We start from the raw sequence: 26005 nt of genomic DNA on the forward strand, positions 1-26005 counted from the left end.
AAACATTAAAGGTAAACATTCAGGGTGTTTTCTCTCTCTCATTCTCTTTCTCTTCCCCCTCTTTTCTCTCTCTCTCGCTCTCTTTCTTTTTCTTCTACCCCATTTCTCCTTCTCTTTCTCTATTCCTCTCCCTCTCTCTCTCTTTCTCTTTTTTTCTTTCTCTCTAATCTACTAGTTTGGCCTCTGAGAGAATGTTTGTTCTATCGTGTGGCCCCCAAGTTAAAATGAGTTTGACACCTCTGCACTACACAATACAGTGACACCAAGTGGATTAAAACGATTTACATTATTTTCAATGGGAAAAATTATTTCGGTGATCGAACAAATCGGTTTTCGAACAGGGTTCTGGAACGGATTATGGTCGAGAACCGAGGTTCCACTGTAGTTTAATTTTCCCTTATTGGCAGTACAACACAAGATTGCACAACTTTTTTCATCATTGTGATTGTTTAAACAGGCAACATTCATGAAGATTTGATGTCTAAATTTTAATGTCCTACCCTGAGATGGTTTCTTGCTCTAGGCTACATAAAGTAAACTGGCATTTTTTAAGTTTCATAATCTTGTACATTTCTAAAAAGCAATGTGGACAAAATGACATACATTTTAATATATGCTGAACACTTTTTAAAATTGATTGATTGTATTATGGCGGCACAGCGGCTGGGTGGTTAACGTGCAGCCCCAATGTACGAAGGTCCAAGGTTCAAATCTAGCTGCTGCCCCTCCGTGCGGGGTTTGCATGTTCTCCCTTGTGCCTGCGTGGGTTTTCTCTGGCTGCTCTGGTTTCCTCACACATTCCAAAATGTCAGGTTGATTGGCCAGTCCAAATTGTCCCTAGTTGTGACCAAGCGAGTGAATGGTTGTACAGTGTGTCTCTGTGTGCTCAGCGACTGGTGGGCCACCAGTTCAGAATGTCCCCAACCCACTGCCCAAAGATAGCTGGGATGGGCTCCATCAACCCCTGTGAACCTTAGTGCAGATTGGTTGCACAGAAAATAGATGGATGGATGATTGTGTTATGTTGTTGTTTTTTTAAACGACTTGTAACCATGGGTGTCAATAGCAATGCAGGATAACTTTTAGATTTACTGTACATAGAACTACACACTAGAAAAATGGTATGTGGTAGAACATTTTTTTACTTTTTGAAAGCAAAATAAGTATATATTATTGGCTCTGGGAATTGTCAGTGAATTGTCTAGGCCTCTATTAGAAACACTAAGCTTGAAAAGGTAGTACCAATAAAACATAGCAACGGCTGGTAAACTAGCATATATTTTAAACATTTCTGTCTTTAAAATGACATAAAATCTGATGACCTTGAATGTTATGCTTACAGTATGTTATGCTCAGTAATCTACAGGCAATCATTTTTGGTCCTTACACAAATGTAGGCTTAAGGTCCTCCTTGAAGACTACCGGATGTGCAGGATTGTAGAACTTGTAACCGTCGAACTCACTGTCTGACGAGTCTGAAGAGTCCGAGGACAACAGCGAGCCTCTTTCCAAGCATGAGTCACAATACGGTCTGTGGTAGAAGCAGTAGTCCGTGGAGCTGCTTGAGTCCGAATCCCAGTATCGGTGGGGGTCCCGTTTGTGTTGGGCACCAATCTCTTTGCTGTTGCACACCACCTCAATGTCAGATCTATCGTCGTGGCTGGGAGTATCTCCATCAACTTCCTCATCTTGTAAGTCACTGTTGGAAACTTGGACAGAGGGACCGTCAACTGTGATGACCCCATTTCGGGGAACTTCTTCCAGGTGATTCTTTTGATTATGACAGCTGTCCCTCATGCGCCTCTCGGCGTGACGACAAGGGGGCGTCATAACGCGTCGGCGTGAGCGGAATGGTGGGCGACGTTTCCTCATGGCGTAAGGGGAGATGCTGGGATATCGAAAAACTAAACGAGGCTTTGGAGAGCAGGGTGTTCGAAGAGATATTGGTGAAAATGAGGAGACTTCTGTGTGTCTATGATAAGGGCTTCTTGAAGATTTGAGAACTGTTTCCAAGACTGTGTCCACACTAAGTTCTTGAAGGATCTCTTGCAACTTCTCACTACTTACGAAACCAGATGGTTTGGAATTTGGTCCCAAAGGAGATGCAGGTCCATTATTTAAAGTTTCAACCTCAAAGGGGTTCAATAGTCTGGGAGATTGTATTGAGGTAACAAACTGAGCTGTCTCATCTGCTGTCCGAAGGAATCCAGAAAACTGGAGTGGTTCCTGTACAGTGGACTCGCGTGGGTCTGCATCTAACGTACAGGAAGGTGCAGGTGAGGTAGGCGTAGGGGTTACTGTACAAGCTACTGGGGGATGATCGTAAGATCCTGGACCACCTGGTGATGAGGGTAGGGGCAACAAAGGGGCATGTCTTGACTTGCCGTCACATTGGGGTAGAGAAGCTGGAAGTTCTGTGGTCTGACTGTGGGACGACTGGAGGTTGTCTGCCTCGTGCTCCACTGATGTTTGGCTGGCAGACACCAGACGCAGAAGTTTGTCTTTGGCGTTGCTCACCTGCTCTTGCAGGCTGTCAATCACAGCGTCCTTCTGGGAAATAATTATAACATCCACTTTTACAAGTCATACTTTGCTACAGACTATAAAGGTTTTTGTTCACTGTTTTTCTAAAACTTGCAATCTTAAGGGTTACAGGTTAGCTGGGGCCAAGTCCAGCTGACTTTGGGTGAGAGGTGGTAAATTCCTCACAAATCCAATTAATGCTATCACTTGCAGAGTAATATCATTATGTTTAGGGATAGGCAAGTATGGGTACTAGGTAGCAGTGCCGATACCACCCTTTTTCGAGCTATCAGTACCAGGAGAAAAACGTAAAATATAAACTCCACACAGGAAGATATAAAGAATAGAGTGGATTTCATCAAACCCAGGAAGCAAATCCGTTCCTCACTATTTCACCCCTCGCCATCAGAATCTAGGCATGTTCAATTACCTCGTTGAGAAGCTTCTTCATAGAGTTGTTCTCTCCAAGGAGGAAGTAGACGTCTTCCTGGCTGTAGACCGAGGGTTGGCTCTTTGTGGGGCTGCTGAAGTACTTTGCCATCTGACTTGGGTTGTTGTGATCTTCCTCAAAATGCCTCCATTCGTTCAGCTGGTCATATGGGCCGTGGAAAAGGAAGTAAAGAATTAAAATTGTCTTTATTGTTACTAATAGCAATTTATTGTTATTGATAACATTGTTTGTGTGAAGAATGGATGGCCACAAAATTTCAATGTATTATTTTCAGCCTTTTAATATATATATGTTTTCTTGAAAGATTATTAGAGTGTAGGTTGCAATTTCCACCACAAGAGAGAGTATTTCCCCTTTGAATGGTATGCTGTGTTAGGCTCATATCCTGAGCTGCCATTGCAAAGGTACAACATGACTTCTGTCTCTTTTTTTTTCCTGTAAAAAGAGGGTTAGTAAAGTGTTACACGGCTGCAATTCGGGTATAATAACTGTTAAAATCTCTCTAAGTGTATAGATTAAGTTTTGAACGTTGAAATCGCGAGGTGAACAATGTGAAGTTTTACATAAAATTATTTTTGTTTTCCTTGTAGAAAATTAAAGAGCCAGTCCAGCTATTATTTCGTTATGTTTTTGTATAGCTCCCAGGCATTTTTTTTAATTAATTTATTTATTTCAGACTATAATGTTTGAATAGCTGCAAGAAGTGAATTAAAGTTTAAGTTTAATATGAGGACTGTCTATGTGTTTTGAAATTAAAAAAATAAATGAAAAGGAGTCCTAAAAGAGAATTACAATCATCTTTTCAAGTAACTTTTCTTTTTTCTTCGGCGGATAATCATTCTCATTGAATGTGTTTTTCCTCATTTTACTGTATTTTTCTCCAATTATTGCAACCCGACACTGCAAAATGTCCAGTTACATTCGAAGAAAATAATGTAGTTGTCAGGGAGGACCAGAACAGAGCAGGAGACCCCAGAGCGTTCGTTACAAGTCTTTTAATTGGGGAAGCGTACAGGGTTAGCGGGAGACGCGATGACCGTCGAACGTCAGCAGCAACGCCGTGAAGACAGCTTCGGGACACGTAGCCAATCGTAGCGTGGGACGGAAGCAGGTCGAGTTTACCGGGACTGAAGAGAAGATCGTAGCGTGGAACAGAAGCAGGTCGGATCGGAGGCATGCAGAATCAGGTAAACAAGTAAAAAGACACAGGAAAATCAGGCGAGTCAAACGGGGTAAAAAGTAATCCTCCGACAAAGAGTTCTCCGCGTAACGCGTTTAAAAAGGGAGCATTAACCAATCAGGAAGCACATTCCAGCGCGCCACATGATTACCCCAGGTGGCTCCACTTGGGTAATCATGACAGTAGTAAGTTAAAAACTTCAGAAAAAATGTAGAAACATGAATAATAATAGTTGGAGAAAGGATATATGAATGGACAAATGGATGAGGAAAAATATTATAACTATATCTTCTGCCAATCACTATGGTAGCACACCTTGATTGAGTTATTTAAAGGGACATTGTGTATTATTTAGCGGCTCCTAGTTGTTAAAAAAAGCTTCACTTATTGAAAAAAAAAACTATTTATTTAAATAACAAGCAAACATACATCATGTGTCATCTAAACATGCTTTTTGTAATACACATAGGTCAAAGGTTTGTACTTATTTTACATAACAAATGGCTCACCTAAGGGGGGCTGACATGATTGTCCGCCATCTTGCTGCTAAGGGTAAAAAAAAAACGTGAAAAAGGCTAGAAAGAAAAGAAAAAATTTGCTTTTTGGTCGTTTTGAGTCACTTTAGTTTGTATTCCTCCCTGTACTTTTCCAACTCTTGTTTTTAGTTGCACTACACCAGAGGTGTCAGACAGGCGGCCCGCCGGCCGGATTTGGCCCTCTAAGGCAGGGGTCGGGAACCTATGGCTCGGGAGCCATATATGGCTCTTTTGATGACGGCATCTGGCTCTCTGAAAATTTCTGAACGAAACAAATCAATCAATAATTTTACTAATAATGTTACTTCAGCAAAATAAATAATAATAAAGTCAGAAAAAAACATGTCAAAAAAAAAATAAATAAATACACACATTTTAATTTATATATATTTTCACCTGCAACTTTTCGTTCAGGCACGCAGCTAAGAGCCAATCTGTTCTCCGGTGAGCGGGAGGGTCCGCTACCCGGAAAGTCTAATTTTAATGGATAATTTACAACAATCTGCACAAGTCATTTTGAAGCAAAGAAGTAATATTTCCTCGTTTTTGGTTAGCTTTTTTTATGCAGAGTGAACCCTTCTAATCAAGAAGATGACGAAAAGGAAAAAAGATGAAGATTACCGTACGTTTCAGCAGGAATGGACAGAGCAATTTGCCTTTATTGAGAGAGCAGGTTGTGCAGTGTGTCTTATATGCAATGATAAAATTTATTCGATGAAACGGTCAAATATAAAGAGATACTTCGACACACGCCATGCCACATTTTCAGCGAAATATCCAGTGGGAGACAACAGAAAGAAGGCCTGTCAAGAACTACTTTCCACAGTCCAGGCTAGTCAGCAGCAGCTCCGTGTATGGGCCAAACAAGGTGATTTTAACTCTGCTAGCTTTGCTGGTTCTTTAGCAATTGTGAGGAGCGGGAGGCCGTTTACAGATGGCGATTATGCCAAATCATTCATGCTTTATGTGGCCAACGAGCTTTTTGACGACGTTAAGGATAAAGATAAAATAATCAAACGGTTAAAAGATATGCCGCTTTCAGCAAGAACTGTGCTGTGATGTCGAATCAAGTGGAGATAAAATCAAGTGAATGACATAAATGCAGCGGAGTTTTTTTCCCTCGCTTTGGATGAATCAACAGATGTCAGTCATTTATCCCAGTTCAGTATTATTGCACGCTATGTTGACGGTGACTCGCTGCGTGAGGAAAGTCTTGCCGTTTTGCCACTAAAAGGGACAACGAGAGGAGAGAATTTATTCAAGTCTTTCATGGAGTTTGCAAATGAAAAGAATCTACCAATGGATAAACTTATTTCTGTGTGTACCGATGGTGCTCCGTGCATGGTGGGGAAAAACAGAGGATTTGTAGCGCTGCTTCGTGAGCAGAACAGACCCATCCTCAGCTTCCACTGTATTCTACATCAGGAGGCACTTGCTGTATTGACCATGTTTGGATCTACTTAAACATGCAAACAGTCGTTCTCACACCTAAAACACATCAAAACCAACCTGCGATCACGTTTAAAAGATGGAAGCCTAAACGCCTGCATGAAGCTGAACCTCACCACCTATCAACCGGACTACGAAGCCATCAGCAAAACCATGCAACACCAAAAGTCGCATTAATAGTAAGTCAGAAGTACTTTTCTTATTAATAAATACCTTTAATTTTATTTTGAACAACATGTTATAACAGAGTCTTATTATAATATATATATTGTTGGTCTTCTTCGATTTAGATAAGAAATTGCTGACCTGAGGGCCTCAGACAGCAGTGAACAAGCAGAGCGGGCAAGTAAACATGGACAGATATGAATAAAACCTCAGCCTGCAGACCAGTTGATTGTTATAATTATAAATAATTGTTAGTTTTTGTTATTAACTTACAATGTTGTTCAAAATAAATTCTGTCTTATTATACTATAAACTCGTTGATTTTCCTCTTCCATTTAGCTGTTTTTGGTATTAAAATATACATATGGCTCTCCTAGGATTAGATTTTAAAATTTGTTTTTTTTTCGGCTCTTTCAGCAAAAAAGGTTCCCAACCCCTGCTCTAAGGGATTGAATCCGGCCTGCAAGACAACACTCAGGGAAGCACAAAAGAAAAACAAGCAGCAGGTTGAAATACGTCCATGTGATGTCGCCAAAGCCAGGTGCCTCTCACAAACGCTGTACCTGTATTTCTCTCTTTCTCCCTTTTTCTCTCTATCTCTCTTACTCCTCATTTCTCTTACTCTCTCTCTCTTCCTCCCCATTTTTCTCTCTCTCTCTCTCTCTCTCTCTCTTTCTCCCCCTTTCTCTCTCTCTTTCTTTTTCTCTTTCTTTCTCCTTCTCCCCTTTTCTCCGTCTCTCTCTCTATTCCTTTCCCTCTCTCTCTCTTTCTCTCTCTCTCTATCTCTCTCTCTTTTTTTCTTTCTCTCTAATCTACTAGTTTGGCCCCTGAGAGAATGTTTGTTCTATCTTGTGGCCCCCGAGTTAAAATGAGTTTGACACCTCTGCACTACACAATACAGTGACACCAAGTGGTCAAATTATACACAGTGTTCTGTTAAGATTAATACAAGTATTTCATATACTGGTAGGTCTGTTTGAAAGGTATCGAGGGCCATCTATTGGGACAAGGTAAGGGGAGGAGTAGCAGTTGGATCCTTGATTATTCAGAGCGAAAATCTCATCGCCAAAATATTTCCTTCTCCTTCCGAAACATTCCTTAAGACTAAAGTAAAAGACACCAGATGACACACAGTGGCTCATAAAGCTGTCTTCTGTGTTTGACTCACCCTTCTGTAATAGCCAGTGGTGGGTCTTGCATTTCACACCCAAGCCTTCAGTAGTTCTACATCTGAATCAATCCAACCTTAACTATTTTACAGCTATGAAACATTTACTGCAGTTGCAGCTGCGACACATATAAAAAGCATCAATAATAACCTCTTGAAAACTGCAAAATTATTAAGGAATACAGCCACATTTTACTCATGAAACATTGTTCGTATTTGTGCACAAAATCCAACCTTTTTTCTTTCCTCAAGATTTAAATTTTTCCACCATACAGATCATCTGTGTTTCAGCTCCACCAAGAAGGTATTTTCTACTACCCTCGAAGCTAATGCTGAAAGTCCAGCTTGTCCAGTCGTATTTCTGGTATAGGTTTTTACATGATTTAGGGCTGAAAATGTCTGTTTGACAGAAGCAATGGACACAGGGATATTTGTTTTTCACATTTTTGCCGTGATACTTCTGGTACCACCCTAGAGGCAATAATATTTTCCAAGGCCCGCTTGCAGGTGCAGCCTCGCCAACTCAAAATCTGATTGGCTAAACCAACAGCTTCATTATCACTTATGTTACACATTATTTAAATTAATATTTTAAATGTTATAATGTCTTTATTATCATTTTTTTAGAAAAAGTGCAAACATGTTCAATGCCGCCTTTGGATCAGGCCGTGAAAATATTGTCAGACAATGAACCGGTCCCTGGTAGAAAAATGGTTGCTGACCGTTGGTTTTGTGCAACTGAAAATGAGTGCTAAAAAGCACAAGAAATAATCCAAACTATGGAGTTTCAAGGTGACTGAAAACCATTTTACTTCTCATGTGTTTGCCCAGCTTTTTTTTTGTCGGTATTCGTAGCACCAAGATGGCAGAAAATTATGTCAGCTCCCTTTAGATAAGGGTCATGTTATATAAATTAAATTCTAATTTCTCACCCTACAAGTATTTTTAAAAAATGCAATAGTTTTTGTATTGTGGCTTATTATCTAAATCACTTGTTCTTGACTGGTCTGACTTGGTCAGCAACCCACTTTTGGGTCCGACCCACCAGTTGAGAAACACTGATCTAAATAAATATTGTTGTTCTTGTTTTTGTTTTTTCAAATAATCACATTTCTAACCACTAGAAGGTGCTAGATAATAGACAATATGCCTTTTAATACTAACAAGCTCTGCAAAGCTACATTGGGTTTTGAAGTGCTGCCTTCACAAGTGAAAATGCTTTATAGGCGCTCAATCAATTCCCCATACCCTGGGTTTACTTACAATCCCCAAAAACGAGTTTTTGCTTTAGCTTCTTACCTGGGGCACAAAGATCATGCAGTTGGTAGCCAGCGTGCAGATGAAAATGGCACCGGCCACGGCGCCGTAGACCACGTTGGGCCAAGCCGGCATAAAAACGGACACGGGAACGGCCACGCCGGCGCAGACGGTGACCAAAGTGACGGCACTGAGGATTGTGGGAGATTGGTTGACCGGAGGGTGACTAACATTACTGGTCAGGCCGGCCAAATATGTGCCGTAAAGCAGGAGACACCCCTGAAGGGAACAAGGACAAGCTGTGTTACGGTTTCGATAACACAAGTAAGGTTGAACTACAAGGGGAAAATCTAACTTAATGATAATATTACTATAACAAACAACTCTAATCTTAACACCTTATTAAGGGCAAAAGTAGGATTTTCTTCTTCGTGTCACGATCTGCACTCAGGTTCCCGTTTCTCTGTAGGTTCCCTCTTTATCTCTAGCTCCACGCTCTCATCTCTCTCTCAACCTTACCTTATTTCTATTTCAATTGTAACCGCAGTCCCCCCCCCCTCCCCTCAGAGCTGTTGTCACTTGTCTTGATTACCCCAAAGGTTTTACTCCTATCACATCTCGTCTTCTTACCTTTATTAGTACTCTGTCCTCTTGGTTCTTTGCTAGTTCGCTTATAATGCGATAAACGAAGGGGTTACTGTCAAAATAATGTATTGTGTTTTCCTGCAGCCCTCCCACAAGACTATACAACTACTCTTCAGGATGGAAACCAAACTTAATGTTAAATCCAATAAGCCCCTCACATGATTACTTAGTCATATGTGAACAGAGGTGGGATATGACGAACCTTTTTCAAAAACATGATAATAATCCACAGATCTGAATATATGGAAGAGCAAGACTCCAGCTGAGACAAAGAATAGAAGATGTCCTTCTCCACCATCTGAAATGAAAAAAAAAAAACAACAACAATTCACATAAAAACAAAAAGCACATCGACCATTACTTTTGATTAACACAACATTTTTAAACTTACCGTATTTTCTGGGCCATAAGGCACACCTAAAAATCCTGCTAGAAATTCAAACTGTGCCTTATAATTGAGTGTCCCTAATAAAAAATACGGTGAATTAAATAGGAAATCCATAGTTACAACTAAATTATACGGCATACGGTAACTGTTTTTTCCTTTGGGCAATATATAGAGTGGTCTTCGAGTGCCCTCGGGTGGTTAACCTGTCAATTGTTTATTGCTAAAAGAAAACAAGAGAGAAGCGCAGAACTTCTACGGCCTCTCAGATGCCAACTTTTGAACGGTCATTGCAAACGTTTTTTTTGTTCCTTTCAACAATAATTATGCATAATCTTGTATGAATTGTTGTTCTCCTGTTTTATCGTAGCTTTAAAGAGGCACGTCAAACATAGAGCCAAAGTCAGTTTGACATCCCTGGCTTAGAATGTATCTGGATAGTGAGCAATCTAATGGGACTTCTTTGCACTTTTTAGTTTTAAGGCGACCTTATAAGAGTAGTTGTTTGAGGCCATTGTCTGAATAAACGGCAACTACAGAAAATAAGTCTGGTTATTCGGGACGTCGATCACTAAATGTCTGACTGGCGTAATGAGGACAGCACAGTAACCATTAAAGCAATGTTTTTCAACCTTTTTAACACAAGGCACACTTATTTTCATGAGAACAATTTGAGGCGCACCATCCGTAAAAAATGTTTAAAGATGAATTGCCAGCACCAGTTTCCTGTTGTTGATTTTTTGCTTAAATTATCATGTTGCCAAAATGACAATATAAAGTATAGGTAATACCTGGTATGAGCACTTTGGTACACTAAAAGTACTAACTGTTAACATTAACATTTTTATCATCATTTTTGGTCACCGTGGGTCAGGAGGTAAACCAATTTATTCATACTGGTTAATAATTTTGCTGTGATTTGGGATTGTATTTTATGTTTCATCTGTTTTCAAGTTTAGCTATATTTTATGCAGTTTTCCTCATGTTGAGGGTTTTGAGTTTTTCGTTGCTCTCATGTAGGTTTTAGATCAGGGGATTGTGTAATAATAGTCTGTGATTTGCAATAATCTGTGGTCTGTGCAGCCCTTTGAGACTCTTTGTGATTAAGGGTGTCACAAATAAACATGACTTGACTTGACTTTTTTGGAAAAAAAAGGGGGAAAAAGATTTTCTATTAATACAAAATATCATCATTAGCTGAACCGCTTATCCTCAGTAGGGTCGCAGAGGTGCGGGAGCCCACCTGAAATGCATGTCTTTGGAATGAGGGAGGAAACCGGAGTGCCCGGAGGAAACCCACGCAAGCACGGGGAGAACATACAAACTCTGCACAGGAAGTCCGGTAGCTGAATTTGAACCCACACAGGAGGTTCCCAAGACCTTAGAACTGTGCCGCACATGCACTAACCACTGCGCCGTTAATACAAAATATGATTTTATAAATTCTAACCTTTTTTCAAAATTTTTTGTGGGATTATAAAGATATTTAAATTAAGATTTTTACTTTATTAAATTTATTTAATTATATTCTGTTGGTTAATACAGTGTTTTTCAACCCTTTTTGAACCAAGGTACACTTTTATTTATAAAAAAGTTCTGAGGCACACCTTCCGTCGAAAATGTTTGAAAAGGAAGTTATGTCAAATATTTCACTGTACTACCTCATAAGCAGATAATTAGAATATAAAAGGAAGAAAATAATACTTAAAATCAAAAAGAATGATGTGCTTTATTTATGTTAATTTTTTTACAGTGCAATATTAAACCGCTTTGTTGAACAAATTAAGTTATTAAATATAGTGTGCTACCTCATGAGCAGATAATTAGTATATAAAAAGTATATAAAAATCTACTGCCACCTACTGATATGGATGACTATTACAGTTCCTTGTATGAAGATTGCAAAAATACTGGCCTGATTTTTTGGAAAGATAAAATCGGGCATATTCCAGCGGCACACTAGATAAGGTCTCTCACGGCACACTAGTGTGCCCCGGCACACTGGCTGAAAAACAATGGGTTAGTAGATATTTGTACCGGTTCCGTCTCATGTTCAGAGAATTACTTAAGAAAAGGAGGGAAAGTAAATACTGCCACCTACCGGTACGGATGAATGTTACAGCAGGACGATCAATGGCAGAAAGCTATGTTTTATTTAAATACTAATAAAATACAAATGAATTAATAAAATTGGGCAATTTCCCGTGGCACACTAGACAAGGTCTCGTTGCACACAGCGCATTAATGAATGAATGAATTAATTTTAGTGGTGAAACCAGTTGTCATAATGTTACTCTATGTTCCAAAAAATCAATAATTTAAATGTATCTGTTTATCATGCAACCCTTGCTCTAACTGTAGTTTTAATTATATGCGCCTTATAGTCCAGTGCGCATTATATCACAAAAGACTTTTTGGAGGGGTTGAGCGTCTTATAATCGGGTGCAGAAAATTTGGTACCTTGACAACGGCGGCTATCGTTCGAGAACAGCGTATAGGATCTGAGAGATTCCAGGCAGTCAGGATCAGCATGTCCACCAGAATCAAGACAGTCACCATGGCCATGAGCTGAATGTCTCTAATTATCTGATGTTAAAAAATTGAAAAAGGAAATTAGTTGCGACAATGCAATTTCTCATCTGCTGATGGTTAAAGGGATCAGCTATACCAACCACTCTCTTGTCAGGCACCCTTTGGGTGAAAACTCTGTACAGCCGCCATGTTTTCCCTAAAATTGGTCCAAACACCATGGTGCTGCCAAGACACAAGGTCCAAACTCGAGCCTGTGGGATATCAGTATGGCGTCATCATGGAAAAAAAGAAAATATGGCTGTGTAAGTTGTCACTTTAAGATGCCTTGGAGACTTCCCACTTTACTTAATTAATTTTTACGGACGACGGAACGCACATGATTAAAAGCTGCAAGCGCAAATTTAAGAAATAAACTATCATGTTTACTCATTGTATTGGTTATCTTATTGGTTCCTCCTCCTATTTAAGCTCAGTGTTCTCACTCGCCATTGGTCAGTCCATCAGCGAACTTCTTTTTTCACAAGGCAAGCATTTTTGACTCTGACTCCCGTCAGTCCCGTTTCCTCACCCGTTTTCTACTCGTCTGTTCCTGATTGCCTCGTTTGTCTCTTGCTACGACCCGTTTTTTTACCCCGACCACATTCTGATCTCTCGTCCCGGCTAACGACCTGTTTTTTCCCGTCTAACCACGCTATGATCTCCCGCTCCGGAAGATCCACTTCCGCATTCAGAACATGCTCTGATCCCGTGAGCGGCTTGCTTTCCACGTCCAGCGAGCACCGGATCGCTGGTGCTGATTTTCCTCTATATCTCAATAAACTTGTGAGTAACGTTACGCATCTGGGTCCTCCTTCTGTTCTGGTCTTGACAGAAACTCAACTTTGTTTTTGTACAAGCCGCACCAGATTTTAAGCCGCACGCTTAAACAGCCATAAACATGAACTCATTCACATAAACTTCTTACATTTTGATCAAATCCACAGGGAAATGTCCAGAACAGAAAAGTAACACATTGTGCCACGATTAAGACACTTGTTTGGGGTCTGTAGCCCCCTTTAAAAAACAAGTTGAAAATAAATAAAAGGCATGACAGCGAGTGCCCATAGCCAGTCTTTCGTCATTACTCTCTGCAGGCAGGGCATGCACGCCAGCGTAGACGACAGACAGAACTTGCGATTATCATAGCAATCGTTAGCAAAACATTGCTTGTAATTGGACAACCAAATCTCTCCATTTCTTCCTTTGATTCCACCAGTGACGGTGTGATTCACAAAAGACAAAAAACCCGAGTTTTGTTTCTGTTTCTCTTTGTAGTTTTAGAAAGTTGCCTTGATGCACTAAGAAAACATTTCTCATGGTAACAGATTCAGGAGCTAGAGTTCTTGCTGATGATATGAGTGGAGAGGTGTTGTGAAAGGATAGTGTGAAGTTTAGTTGCGTTCTAGGGGATGAACAGGGCACCTGTAGGATGCGGCAGGGGTAAACCAGTGAAAGCTGTTGGCCACTGCTGTTGAACAGAAGAGTGTGTTGTGTCACCCGAGTGACATAGATAGATAGATAGATACTTTGTTCATCCCCGAAGGGAAATTCACATTTCCAGCAGCATCCCTGAGCTGAGAACAATCGAGAACAATCGAAAATAACACGGGAGCTGCTGGAGTGGCTGCCATTCGTGACGGCGCCGGAAGAAAAGATTCAATTTGAATCATGTACAAACAAACAAACAATTGAATCATGTACAAACAAACAAACAAACAAAATATTCATGTTTCAATAAGTGGAGTGTTAATAATGGCCTGCTTTCTTGTGTCCCATATCATCTGGAGGGACAAAAGCATGACCAACTTGGGTGCCGAGGTGCTTAACTTGTTTGGGTGTTTGGGCTGGCCATGGTCCAAAAAAATTGTGTGTGTTTTTTGTTACTTTTTCCTTTCTTTCTTTTTGTGTATGTGTTCGTCTTGCTGTCGGTCACCCCTCTCGAGGGATATGACCAGCGTAGGTAGGTAGATAGATAGATAGATAGATAGATAGATAGATAGATGACACGAAGCAGCAGATGGCTTGACGTTGTCAAATTTTAGTCTAAAAACAAAGACTGAATATATTTATTTTGTATTCCCTTTATTTCAAAGGCTAAGTTCTTTCTTCTCCCGCAAAATTCCTCGATCCCTTGGAAGTCTCGGTGTTCCGAGTGGCGAGCTACCCCAGACCAAGAATCCAACAAGGATCTGATTCATCATAGAGCTGTACATCAAGGTCGCGGTAGGTATGGGATTATTTCTTTGATCTCATGTGTACTGTGAACTCATGAACTTTGAGAAACCAGCAGTACCCAAGTCCACTGTAAACATCATCACAGTTGGTCAGGAAATGACCAATTACAGCTCCCGTTTTCTAAACAGGGCCGTGATTGGTCCTTTTCAGTGGCTTGAGCAACTGTGATGTCATTTTCAGTGGCGTGCAAGTCACCAAGGGGGCACCCATTAAACAGATAATACAGGTGGATTTTACTGGTCTTTTGAGGATAATAATGATGGTAATAAAAATAGAAGAATAGATATTTTGGACATTTTCTCAGATATGCGATGTACAGTACATTACTTACGTGAAGTAATGCTATAGACACTTCCATCTGTGTGTGGGGTCGTGCGTCTACAGCAAACAGGAAACCGCTGCTGTAGGTGAGGACACTTCCGAAGAGACTCAGGACGTTTAGGTTGGGACTGGACATTTTCACTATCCTTGTGGGAAAGAAGGTTTGGATTGGGAATGACAAAGAGTTATAAAATGTTTTTTTAAAAATTGTATTATTGTGTTTGCTAATAGCTGTTTGAATCACAGCTAAAGGGACAGTACGCATTATTTGTCCACTAGATGCTGCTGTACTGTGTAGTGCAACCAAAAATGTGTGATAAAAAGCACAAGGAAGAATACAAACTACATAGACTGCAAGTGACCAAAACACACCATATAACTTATCTTTTTTCCCCCAGTTTTCTGATGTTGTTGGGTCCCCGTAGCAATAAAATGGTGGACAAATATGTCTATCTTTCGGTTATCTAAGTCTAATCTAAATCTAATATAAATTGATCCATCTAATCTATCTAACTACTTCATAAGTCCTGATTTGTGTGTGTGCATGTGTTTGTGTGTGACTTATAGACTCCAAAACGGCTAAGCAGATTTTTGTGAAAATTTACACAGTTGTACTTTAGGCTTCTGTTTGTGTCTTTAGCTTTTATGTCAAGCCCCCTCTTTATAAATGCCAACAAAATCGATAAATGTCTGCTTTTGAGAGGTCTCTAACGTCCTCTGTCGGCCAAATTGAGTACTGCAGCTCCTGACCACCAACGATCCCAAGCGGCCATATTAAATTTTGCTTTTGTAGAATAAATGCAAATGTCTTGACCTACGATTACTTAAAAACGTACTTGTGCTTACTATTGAACTAAATATTGTTTTAATTTTAATGAACGAAGTATCTTTTACCACGAAGAGGCAGTTAATGATACACAATATCCCAAAATTTTCTTCTCATGTAAACTTGAAAATGTAATATAAAGAAAAATCATCAGCACTCGTTTGAAGAAACACAGCATTCAGCTCCTTATTTAAAAGAAAACAACAAAAATGGCCTCAGCTGTATTGAGGGCCAAAAACTATCAAACCCAACACAAATTAAAGTGAAACTAAACATGTATATAAAAACTTAATTACAAAAAATGAATTTAAAAAAATAGAAAATATTTGAAAATACAAATAAATAAGATATGCATACATACATACTTGAATTAAAGTAAAAAAATAATTAAAATACAAACACAAGGTTCTAAAAGCAATTCCAACTTCAGCTTCAAAGTACTGCCTTGTAAATATTTTTGCCTATTTATCCTGACATTTGTTTTATCTTATTTTTTTCTTTTAAATATTACGTTTTTTTTCCTGGAGTGTCCTATCTAATCTTGTTGTAAACCTGTGGTCAGCAACCATTTCTGTACAAAGGACCGGCTTAATGTCTGTCAATATTGTCTTTGCCAGGCCTACTAATAGAACTGAATAATAATATTAATAAATAAAATATATTTTGAGAAAAAAAAACACTGTGATATCACTAGACCACTAGGTATCTGACATGGAAAAGGCAGTAAATTTGATCTCATTATTACACTGTTTTTACTCACAGTACTACGTTGTCTCGCCTTTTTAATCGTAACGTGATTGGTCTATCGTTGTACAACCTTGTTTCGGCTGAACTCATTCCCCTAATGCTCCATTACGGTGGTGTTGAACAACGTTGTAATGGATCATTATGGGAATGACTGCAGCCAAAACAACGTGGTACGACGATTGACCAAATCATTGGGGCCTTTAAAACTAAAAGGTAGAACAAGGTGGTACTCTGAGTAAAAATAGTGAGATGAGATCAAATCGAATGCCCTTTCTTATGTCATCAACGGCGCTCCTACTGCCACGACTCAAGCTCGATTCCCATTGCATCCCATGACGAGCAAATGTGGTTCGCTGTCTTTGTCGATAAAAACCTCCTAAATTTTGAGTTTTTTAGGTAAAACAAATGCTTGTATGCATATACTTTTCTTTTGTTTTCTTTCAGGAATGCCAACCACGGTTGTAAAGAATATTCACTTGAAGACAATAGAGAAAATTCTAATTCTAATAAAATGTTACGAATAAATACATACATAATTTAATGTAGAGATAACATATAATACAAAACTACAGTTAACTCATTCAATGCCATATTAACTCATTCTCAAATTGGAGGAGCATCCACTTTTTGCCATGTTGCCTACATTTTGAAGGCCTACAATTCTTTGTAGCTATATAGGCGTAGGACATAGAGCTAGCTAGAAAGCTTGAACTTTCACCTTTAATTAAAAAACCGTATGTGTCGAGCTTTTACCATTGTTTAGTAAAAAACAGTTGAACATTCGTAAGTTTCTGAGCACTCGTTTCCAAGAATACTTCTGAGAAAAACGGCTTTTCTGGAAGGATGCATTTCAAGCAGAACTTTTCACTTTGCTTTTGTGATCCCTCTAATATCTAACATAAACACAAGGGCACTTTGCTTGCAAAATAAAATTGCATTGCAAGAACTCTAAACTGATGCATGAATGATGCATGAACCTTTCGGTAAAGTGATCACATGATTTCAGTCACCATGGCGATCGCGTTCCTGCCGATGAGCGCGAAACGTCATCCCTCTCTGACTATACGATGATGATGAAATATTGTCATATTTTTTTTGAAAGAAAGAGTCAACTGACTAAAAACTCACCTTTTCAGACTTGCCTATTCTTGACCATATTTCCTCACACACCGCTCTGTTTTATCTACAATGTGTTTTATTGGCTATTTATTACTTGCTTGTTTTACTCTTGTTTTATTTTTCCTTTGTTGTTGTGTCCTACTCATCTGTACAGCTCGTTGGGTGTCCTGAAAGGAGCTTCAAAATACAATGTTTTATTATTATTATTTTTATGACTCGGTGGCCTTGGGGGTATGGCGCCCGCCCCGAGACTGGGAGGTTGTGGTTCAAGCCTAGGCCGACTCATACCTAAGACTTAAAAATTGGTACCCGTTGCCTCCCTGCTTGGCGTCAGCATTAGGGGTTGGAATTGGGTGGTTTGGTCACCTAATGACTCCCAACACCTCAGTTGGGTTGAGCGAGGGGGCTGGGAATCCCCACCTCTAAATTAATCTCCCAAAAAAAGAGTCAGAAATGACTCTAGCCACCTCCCACTAGGGGGATATGGCTGTGGTATATATATATATATATATATATATATATATATATATATATATATATGATTTGACATACGGAAATTATTCCCAAAGGCTTGATACTTACTGATGAGCAGTGCCAAACCCTTTGTAATCATTTTTAAGGATAAAACAATACAAAAAATTCTTTTTTTTGCTTCTGAAAACATAATTATACGTTATGTCATTGAATGATAATAATTGAAAAGATTCCGTGCTGCACACCTGTTGTTTTTAAAGCGCAGGGTGAAGAGTAAGAAGCCGAAGGCTAGCAGGATTCCACAGGAAAGAAACGTCCACATCACGGCGCTCAACACCGGAGACAAAGAACGTTTCGGAAGCTCCACAGATGTCTAAGAAAATAAAAGGTTTTATTTTGCACCACGTTTTGTTGGTATTGTTCCAAAATGGACCACATTTTATTATTATGGTGTTTTTCAACTGAGATTGTTTCCTCAGAAATAATTGGTCAGACAAAAAAGTAAGCAGAAAAAAGTTGATTTGAACCTTAAAGGCAGGTTTGGGCTAAAAAAAATGGCAGAGGGCTGGGACCAAGAGAAAAAAATGTATTGGATTTTTTTATATATGCCAATACCGAGTCTCTTATCATTTTTTGCATTGCATTGCAATCCTAAACAGCTTCATCAAGCCAATGATATTTACATATATTTGCCTTTACTACCTCATGAGCAGATAAGTGTTACAGTTATCGCTTCCTATCTCGCAGTTTACTTAAAGCAGTTTTGTTACTTCGTGGATTTTTATTGTGCATTGTTTTCTGCATTCTGATTGGCTAAACAAAGGAAGATGCTTTCTTTTTCTTTTTTTTTTTTATTTTTTTTTTTTTTGTATATCACGGTACATTTATTTTTGTCATGATCTTGTAATTAAATACAGTGTGTAAGTGCAAATAGTTGAGAGTCCAGGATCTGGAAAACTACACATTAGAGTAGATGTGTAGATGCTTTCTATTGCCAACAAATTTGGACTTTTTCACACGCTAAACTTGCTCTGGAGCCACATGTGGTTCTTTGGCGATCCATGGTAAACATTTCTGTAATAGATAAGTATATGGTTTCTGTAGGACAGAAACGGAAAAGATGTGCAGTTTACCATAACCTCAATTTGAAGTATCATGTAAAGTAAAATGGATTGAGTCCTTAATCCATACAGTTGTACAATTAAAATACGAAGATTAAAATTAAAATTATAATCTGACAGTAAAGAAGTTATTTGTAAATAAAATTAAAATACAGAAGTGCAGTATTTTAATTGTTAAACAAATACGTGAGTCTGTAAATTGGGTTTGTTTTTAAGTAAAAAATAGATAATCAAAAAAGCAATTAAAACTTTGCAGGTTTTGTCTATCTCTGGACGATTTTGGAACAGAATCCACGTGAAAAACAAGGCATTACTGTATATGAAGAGAAAAAAATTGTAATCTGCTGCCACCTAATGATATGGATGAATGTTACTGTTATTCGATTGGTCACTGTAAGGAAACAAAGATACTCAACAGTGTCATGCCTTTTCACAAAGATCAAAAATGGCAATTTCCTGCGGTACACTAAACATGGTCTCATGTCAAACTAGAGCAACTCTCAAGCTATTAAGATCTTTGAATAGTAATTCTAGTAATTCTAGTAATCATCGCAAAAAGCTTTTCAAAATTTGCCACTGGATGACAATGAAGTACTACCTTTGTCAAAATAAAGATCCTCAAATCAGTCTAACATAGTTTAATGGTATCAAGTTACAACAGAAATGAAATGTTTTAAATAGTTGTGGAAAAAATCTTTCAAACAAGCTTCTGTATGACATGTGCCGAATTCAAAGGGTGAAAATGAATAGACTCCATTGACTCCATACCCTACTGAGGCTGCAGAGTTTGTGCAACAACTCCATGCTGTCCTGCCTTTGGAGCCCCGAGTGGCTGAGGCAGAGTGGGGAGTCACAGCGGGAGCTGCAGTTCCACTCTGGATCCATGGTTGACCTCAGTCAGTCCACATTCATGTGCACATTCTGAGGAGGGAAATAGAGAGGGGGGTAGTCACTTGCTGTATTTATAGTCTTATATCAAGGTTATACAATACAACTTTTTTATATGCTAGAATTTACATATTTCTTTCTTGCTCTGCCAATCCAATGATGAATAATAAGTCAAGTTATGTCATGTTTATTTGTATAACCCTTAATCACAAGAAGTCTCAAAAGGCGGTACAGACTATGTTTACACTATCCCTTGATCTAAAACCTACACGAGGGCAAGGAAAAACTAAAAACTTACATCGATCCTCTTCACTTAATGTGCAGTTGTCTTAATACTGCATATATAGTCATAATTGTTTTACATCTCCAGTCATCCACTCTGCTACAAGCACCCCTAGGGCATCATGTTAATCTGTTAATAAACAATGGGGTAGACTGCTGGAAGTGTGAATTTCCCTAAGGGGATGAATAAAGTATCTATCTATCTATCTATCTATCTATCTATCTATCTATCTATCTATCTATCTATCTATCTATCTATCTATCTATCTATCTATCTATCTATCTATCTATCTATCTATCTATCTATCTATCTATCTATCTATCTATCTATCTATCTATCTATCTATCTATCTATCTATCTATCTATCTCTCTATCTATCTATCTCTCTATCTATCTATCTCTCTATCTATCTATCTATCTATCTATCTATCTATCTATCTATCTATCTATCTATCTATCTATCTATCTATCTATCTATCTATCTATCTATCTATCTATATCCTTTGCATTTATTTCAATCATTTTAAATGCTCGTTGGGCAGAAGGAGCGGGAAACCCTCGCGAACGAATCGTGGTCGTAGATCGGAAGAAAGTCGGGCAGCCGGGATGGGAGACGGAGCGTGGTCGGAGATCGGAAACGTCGGGTAGCCGGGACGGGAGACAGAGCTTGGTTGGAGATCGGAACAAGTCGGGTAGCCGTGACGGGAAACGGAGCGTGGTCGGAGATCGGAACAAGTCAGGTAGCCGGGGATGATCAAGAAGCCAGGGACAGGGAATCGATACAGGAAACAGGGGAAGAAATCAAGCAGGATACAGGACAGGACAGGACAGGACTGACGGGAGCCGGAGTCAAAAAGGGCTTGCCTTGCATGTGCTGAGGTTCGCTGACGGACTGACAAGGAGTGAACAAAAATGAGTTGCTTAAATAGGAGAGGACTAATTTGGGAACAAGTGGCAGCTGGGGCTGAACGAGTGAGCGCAGGTGAGGGCAGTTGACAAATCATGACAAATGCACCTTGTGATTATCCATGTAGTAGATATACTTATTTGTAAATTTATCTCTTCTTTTATTCACTCGTCGCTACAATATATCAATCGTTTCTTGTACATGATTCAATTGTTTGTTTGTTTGTACATGATTCAAATTGAATCGTTTCTCCGGCGCCGTCACGAATGGCAGCCACTCCAGCAGCTCCCGTGTTATTTTCGATTGTTCTCAGTTATTTTCGATTGTTCTCAGCTTAGGGATGCTGCTGGAAAAGTGAATTTCCCTTCGGGGATGAATAAAGTATCTATCTATCTATCTATCTATCTATCTATGTATTTGGCCATTATACAGTCTCTACAATTTTTAAGCGGTGTTCTGATTGGTTGTTGGGACGGAGACCTTGAGTCTTACCAAACAACCTGCAGGACTGGTGTGAAGCTGGTGCCTTGGGAATTTTCCACTTGCTTTTGTGTTTCACCCTTTTGGTATCCTGTATAAATGATTGTCAGCTATTTTGATAGAGAACTCCTGAAACTATAACGGCATTGTTCTATACTTACAAGCCCAGAATGTTTGGTTTAATTTATTTTATCGCGGTAAAAACCTCAAACTGCTCACTCCAGCGCTTGTTTTAACCAGTCTCTTCTCTCAACACGGATGGGCTCTTTCAAACGTCATTAATGTCATTCAATTACTGTCCACACACAATTATCATAGTTTTGGCACTGCGCTTGTATACATAACACAATGTACTTTGCACTCTGTTACTACTGCAACAGTACACCATACTGGACTGCCAAATTTCACTTTTAAAAATAATCCCTTCTATTCTCATCGTAAATTGAGCGCATGCTAACGGCAAAGCTGTAATTTTCTTTTCAGACACACAGAAAACGCAGGAGTTACGCACGGAGTGAGCAACGTCAGCTGGTCTCTGCCTGCCGGCGCTTTCACCCGCCTATCCACTGTGACTCAGGCGGGCCGTTTACCTGAGAAACATGATGCTTCAGGCATCTGCTCATTGTCTGAGTTTACGGTGTCTACGCAATTACGGAACAGTTGAAGATCCCGCAAAGCTGTGCCAAAGCCTGCAAAGTCGTAATTGCATCTGGATTGCATCCGCTATGCGAAGCGATTTTAAGCCTGGGTTGTTGCTTGAGATCACAGATTCCTTGCGATTTTTGGAAATGAAATGTATATTAGGGATGGGCGGAATGATCCAAATATTGATAAATAGACCCCTCGCTACTTCGCGCTTCGGTTATCGCCGGTTTACTGCTTCGCAGATTTTTACCTGAATTGTCTTTATTGTCATTGATATCAATGCATTGTGAATTGTGTTCTGAGCAAACAGCACACAGCAAATGCAATCACAGGGGCAGGTTAGAAAAGGTGTGTTGGGTGGGCAGGCGTGTGCGCGACTGTAATAGCCCGGTGGATGCTGTCAGTCAAAGAGCAGGGCGGGCACATTAGTCAATGGGTCTATCCAAAAAATGGCAAAAGCTAGCTTTTAGCAGATTGTTTCATTGAAAAGGAATTCATTAAATAAATGTGACTCTAAGAAAAGTCAGAAGAGCGCAAAAAAATGGTGATCACCAGCCCGGGTGCTCTGTGGATTATTATCGGGTTCGGGAAGCGACTGAGGTGGCATAAGAAGAGAAGGCAATAGCAAGGCTGCAATCCAGCCTACTGTTACAGTTAGGGTACTAAACAATGCTGACAAGCCACCCCTGTATCTCACCAACACCAGATCCATTACACATGACCTGGAGTTACTACTGGTGGATACTGCTTTATTTATTCGGGACTGTTGAATTTTAATCATCACTGGGACCTAGCTCAACGTGAAAATATCCGATGCAGCGTGCAGCTAGCCAGTTACTCTCTAAATAGCTTTTTTACACTGAGAGAAGAAGCCCTGCACTTTCCTTGTACTTGTGTATAACGACAATAAAAACCATTCATTCAACTGCAATTCTGTGTTTTTATTTGTAGATCTACAGTTATTATTTTGTAAGTCATATACTCTCAGTCGGTAAGGGCGTCGTCTTGAGGTAAGGTTGACCCAGTAACTGCGATAACCAAGGCATTACGGTATATATAAAATGACAATTGTGATTAAAATGTGTCAAGAATAATTGACTGCGTTGATTGTCTTTGAAGCTCATTTTTGAACAAAGCGCGTACGCGCTTTGTATCAAACTTCTATCAGAAACATATACGACTAGATGCGTAGCTCACAGTGACCTACTTCCACAAAATGAACGTTGTTGAGAGAACAATGCAGTAGCATGGCTGGGAAACGTCTGCAGTTCCTGTTCGTGTCTCTTCGTCACTTATCCAAGTTTAGCTAGCACCTCTGACACTTCCTGCAGGAAAGCCCCCCAGCTCGAAAGTAGCATTTCCGCCCCGATTTTCCAAAAGTTCACTTCGTGTCCGTGGATGGGTCAACAAAGGTGGACTGATATTCAACAAGGGGGGTTTTCTGGTCATTGTTTCAACATTCCTTGAAAGCCTTGCATTTTACACGGCTACCTGATTAAAACGTGGACATGGAAGTAGTTGTATAGCTTTATCTTTCACTTAGTCTCACTTCCTTTTTGTATATTTGTTTAAGTTGATTATACCTGGATCCAAACAGCCTAACGATCACAGCAAATTTGATCATCCAATTCTCTGGGATTTAATCAACACAAGGCGCAATTATGTCTCTGAAAGGTGTGTTAGGGCTCGGTCACACAGCCTTTTGCGTCTGTATCGCGGGTAAAATTTTGCAATTTTTTTTGCCCGCGGTAGAAAATGCGCAAAATTGGCCAACCCGCTGTTCATCCGTGGTATGCCCGCAAAACAGATGCCGGCGACTGTTCCGCTTCCTCATCGCGTCAGTTCCACGTCATTTCCGCGTGTGGACCACGGATATAAAATCTGCCTAGCCGGGCTGTAGAAATCATAACCGCTCAAGACACAGTCCCGTGAAGATAAAGATTTCAAGCTATGGCAGTGAAGAAGAAGCCAATATGTTATTATTGTAATAGTTTTTCATTTTTATTTTATTATCTTGTTATGAAATGAAAAGAAATGTCAAGAAATAAAAATGGATTGAGACGAGGTCACTACGGTGACCCATGTTCACCCCTTGACGTCTCGAGCACAACTGACGTGTGCTCGGCAAATCGCGCTGTATATACGCGGAGAAAGGCGTTTGACCGTCACACGCGTTACACACGCTAATTCACGTGATAACACCGCGATACAGGCGCAGAACAAACGTGCCATGACCGTGCTCCACCCGCGATTACCCGCTAAAATTTCGCGTCCTACCCGCGTGTAACCACGCCCTGGCCGCGGCCGTAGCACGTCGTTCCGCGTCTGTACCGCGTCATTACTTCGTGTGTACCACGTGTGCCGCCCGCGGTTACCCGTGGTGTAAAGTTTTGAGCAGCGCAAAACTTTTTCGCGCGGCCAACTGCGTGTGAATTTCGTGCCGCGTGTAAAGCACTGCTGTATCTCGTCTGTATGGCGATCTCAAAGCGTCCAACAGCGTCTGCTTCACGGGCAGAAATTTCTGGCCGTGATTCAGCCTCGATACGCCCGTGAAAGGCTGTGTGACCTTAGGAGTTGAGGTGGGTAGATTGATCCAAATATCGATATTATCGATAATAACTACGTAGTCCTTGGATCAAATTGATACTTTTATACTGGGATGGATACTTTGCTCTTCCACCGGTTTTTTTCAAAGCGTCTCTGCATAGATAGCGCTCTCTACCAGCGTCCTTTGCAACTCTCTACATGTATGCCTGAGTGAGTGACTTGAAGGCACACTATGACTATTTGACTAGCCTGTTTCCGTTTCTGGCCACTGGCTGGCTTACTGCATCCAGCCTACCAGTCAGAAAAGTGGGTGACTCCGAGTTTTGAACAGCCAGATGTATCCGCCAACCGCATTTTCTGTCAGAAGCTAAAAACAGGCAAAGCGGCGTGGACCTTGTTTTTTACGGACAATGCCAGGTGTAATTTGCGTGGTCAAGCAGTCTGCTCCTGTAGCAACACCACAAATGTACATAAACACATGAAAAAAGCTCACCCTTCAGAGAGCAATGAGCTGCCACCAAAATTGTAAACATGTTACTGTTCCATGCATGCAAACCTTTTGACAATAAAAAGTAAATAGTTTTATTGCGCACTCTAATTTTTGCGTGAAAACACAAATCGTCTCCATAAAAATAGAAAAAACATGCATATGTTTAAACCAGGAGTGGCAAACTTTTATCAAAACGGAAATGTAATGTGATCATTACCGCTGTTTATCCACACACAGAGACTTAGTCTCGCTTCTAAATAAAGCAGCCTTAGACCAAAACAACAGTCTCAAGTCAAATTTTTGGGTTGTTTGAATTTGAGAAAGTGGAAGATTTTTCTGAAAATAATTTAAGAAAAATTGGTAGTTGCTTTAGGGGTAGAAAGGTAATAGTCTAACATGTAAAGTAATTGTTTTTATTGATATGCTGTTCCTGAACAAAACTCAGATGAACCAAAAAGGCTTCTCACAGACTTTGTTTTTGCAATGGAAGATTTTTGGTTGTTTTCTTGACATTGTAATACAGTATTCGTATTTTTGTTACATTGCCGCTTTTCTGGGTTTGACTCTCTTTGCTTTTGTTCTGAAACAGGTG

General features: G+C 39.8%; 1 protein-coding gene across 2 annotated transcripts in view; it reads right to left on the bottom strand.

Annotated features, from left to right (window-relative positions):
- Window positions 1-469: 469 nt before the first annotated feature.
- gpr156 (G protein-coupled receptor 156) overlaps window positions 470-26005 on the bottom strand; it is a 34032-nt gene continuing 8496 nt past the window's right edge. For both annotated transcript variants that reach the window (XM_088352802.1, XM_088352803.1), the window contains exons 2-10: window positions 19942-20094; window positions 18298-18425; window positions 14897-15032; window positions 12432-12542; window positions 12220-12345; window positions 9577-9672; window positions 8772-9008; window positions 2954-3112; window positions 470-2550 (exon numbers count right to left, since the gene is read on the bottom strand). In XM_088352802.1, the coding sequence (XP_088208928.1) occupies window positions 1384-2550; window positions 2954-3112; window positions 8772-9008; window positions 9577-9672; window positions 12220-12345; window positions 12432-12542; window positions 14897-15032; window positions 18298-18425; window positions 19942-20058 (2277 nt within the window). In that variant the 5' untranslated portion in view covers window positions 20059-20094 and the 3' untranslated portion in view covers window positions 470-1383. The remainder of the gene's footprint in view (window positions 2551-2953; window positions 3113-8771; window positions 9009-9576; window positions 9673-12219; window positions 12346-12431; window positions 12543-14896; window positions 15033-18297; window positions 18426-19941; window positions 20095-26005) is intronic.

This window comes from Urocampus carinirostris, chromosome 14 (genome assembly GCF_059441175.1).
Source record: "Urocampus carinirostris isolate Australia breed hairy pipefish chromosome 14, RoL_Ucar_1.0, whole genome shotgun sequence".
NCBI lineage: Eukaryota > Metazoa > Chordata > Actinopteri > Syngnathiformes > Syngnathidae > Urocampus > Urocampus carinirostris.